This window comes from Lycium ferocissimum, chromosome 1 (assembly GCF_029784015.1).
Source record: "Lycium ferocissimum isolate CSIRO_LF1 chromosome 1, AGI_CSIRO_Lferr_CH_V1, whole genome shotgun sequence".
Classification (NCBI taxonomy): Eukaryota; Viridiplantae; Streptophyta; class Magnoliopsida; order Solanales; family Solanaceae; genus Lycium; species Lycium ferocissimum.
The window spans coordinates 21107216-21109431 of NC_081342.1; the positions used below are offsets into that span (position 1 = coordinate 21107216).

General features: G+C 32.6%; 1 protein-coding gene across 1 annotated transcript; it reads left to right on the forward strand.

Moving 5' to 3' along the window:
* The first annotated feature begins 755 nt into the window (after nt 1–755).
* LOC132029310 (transcription repressor OFP12-like) lies at nt 756–1638 on the forward strand. Its single transcript, XM_059418618.1, has one exon. It carries the CDS (start codon nt 829–831, stop codon nt 1540–1542), a length of 714 nt encoding a protein of 237 aa, XP_059274601.1. The 5' UTR covers nt 756–828; the 3' UTR covers nt 1543–1638.
* The last annotated feature ends 578 nt before the right edge of the window (nt 1639–2216 follow it).

The following is a 2216-nucleotide window of genomic DNA, read 5'->3' on the forward strand; positions in this document are numbered from 1 at the left end:
ATGTTAGGTGCATCATACATGTTTGGTAGTTACAACTATAAGTCTTATAACTACAGGTAGAAAAGATCCCAGTACAATTTTGCTTTTAGTTTTACCCAAATTTTTAAGGCAAAAAAGAAAATGGTGAAATTAGCATCATTAGTACAGTGTTAGTGTAAAATAAAATAAATGATCAAATCTTCGGGAAATAAAACACATTACATGTTACAATATAGTAATATAATATGATGAGTGAAAATTCCTTAATTACCCCATTAGTAGATATAAGTTAAAAAGGTTGAATACGTCAACAGTCTCTTAAACTTGTCAATAAATTTTATTTAGTCAATCGAATTATGGCATGTTCGATCTAGTTTAACGCCTGAACATATGATATATTGTTCTTATAAGACACTTTTGGTTTAAATTTTGGGAAAAAAAATTGTGCATGTTTTCAAACTCTCACTACGTAAATAAATAAATCACATAAAACATGTCAACTTCTTTAATTATACGTATCATCATCAATTAAAACAAGCCAAATTTTTTACAACTTGATACTAATGCATATAATTAAAGTTGAAGAACAGTTGAGACTTGTGAAAGAAACCAAATAATGTAAAAGACTGTCTGAGAAAGTCCTAGTAAACACAAAACACAAGTAAACCTCACTTAATTAGGGGCAGATGATCCATACCCTAACTTTTACGACATCTTAAAATATATATATTGTCTAGACTTCCCCACTCTTCTCTCTACTTTATGCTTCACTTCACTCTACACTTTACCTAACAAATTTTCTTCCTTAGCTTTCCCATTTCCCTCACATCTCTCATCAACCCAAACAATATGCCAAAAACACTTGGAACAAACCTTAATCTTTGTTTCACTAAACTCAAACGTCCATTGCCACCACAATCTTCCAACCATAACGAACATCAACAACAACAGCAACATCATAGTATGCATTTTTGCAATTCCATTAAAAACTTCAACTCCCTATACGACTTATCATTAGACTACAACTCCAATCCTACATCATCATCAACTTACTCCACCACTATCCCTGATGAATCCGATTATATTTATGAATTAGCCACTATTCCTGATTTAGCCACAGTTTACGCTTCCCAACGTTTCTTTTTCTCATCCCCAGGCCATTCTAACTCTATTATCGACTCATCATCATCGTCAATGTCTTCTTCCTTAGCATCCACGTCATCCTCCGTGGAACCACCAGAACCCGATATCGTCGTAGACGGAAGCATTGCGATTCCAACGTACTCACCCGACCCTTATTTGGATTTTCGACGATCAATGCAAGAAATGGTGGAAGCGCGTGGATTAAGTGATATAAGTGGCAATTGGGATTCGTTACATGAACTTTTAATGTGTTATCTTACGCTAAATCCGAAAAGCACACATAAGTACATAGTTGCTGCATTTGCTGACCTTATTGTCTGTCTTATGTCACCAAAATCACAACATTTAGATCCATCGGCTGGCTGTACAAGTAAGTGTAAACAAAAATGTATTCTTGATTACAAGAATATATCTAAGTGAATGATTTATTAGCATCCTGTCTATTTCATCTTTAGTGGGCAGAGTTACCCAATATTGTACTGATAAAAATGTATATGATGAAATAATCGAGATGTTGTTATAAAAGATTTATTAGCAGTAAGCTTTTGGCATAATTTTGGGTAGTTTATAGTAGTATTAAAGATGTACATTATGGTGGAGAGATTTATTTGGTCCCCCTGTAAACAGCTGTTGTCTTGAATAGAATGAATCGAAGCTTTTTATCATCCTTTTTCAGTATTTTGTCTTTGGTAATTGTTTTTCAAGCTTTTTCAGATCCTAATGCCGGACGTAACTTACTACCAAAATTACTTTCCGGGATATCCGTATTATGTTTTTAAGTACTATTTTTAGGGGTCGTTTGGTTGGTAGGATGATGAATTATAATTTTGAGATAAATTATAGAATAATTTTATTTCATGTTTGGCACAATCTTTTATTTTGGATTAGCAATTTCAAGATTGTTTATATCATAATTGTGTTGGTATTATATTGATATCATACTCTATGTTAGATAACAATTTTGGGATACAATGACAGTTAAACCATTTGTTCTTTTCTGAAGCTTTTCTACCAAAATTTTGAAGGGCCCATTTGGCCATGAAAATCGTAAAAATTTGTAAAAAGTATTTTTTGTTTTCAAAGTAAAAATGGTA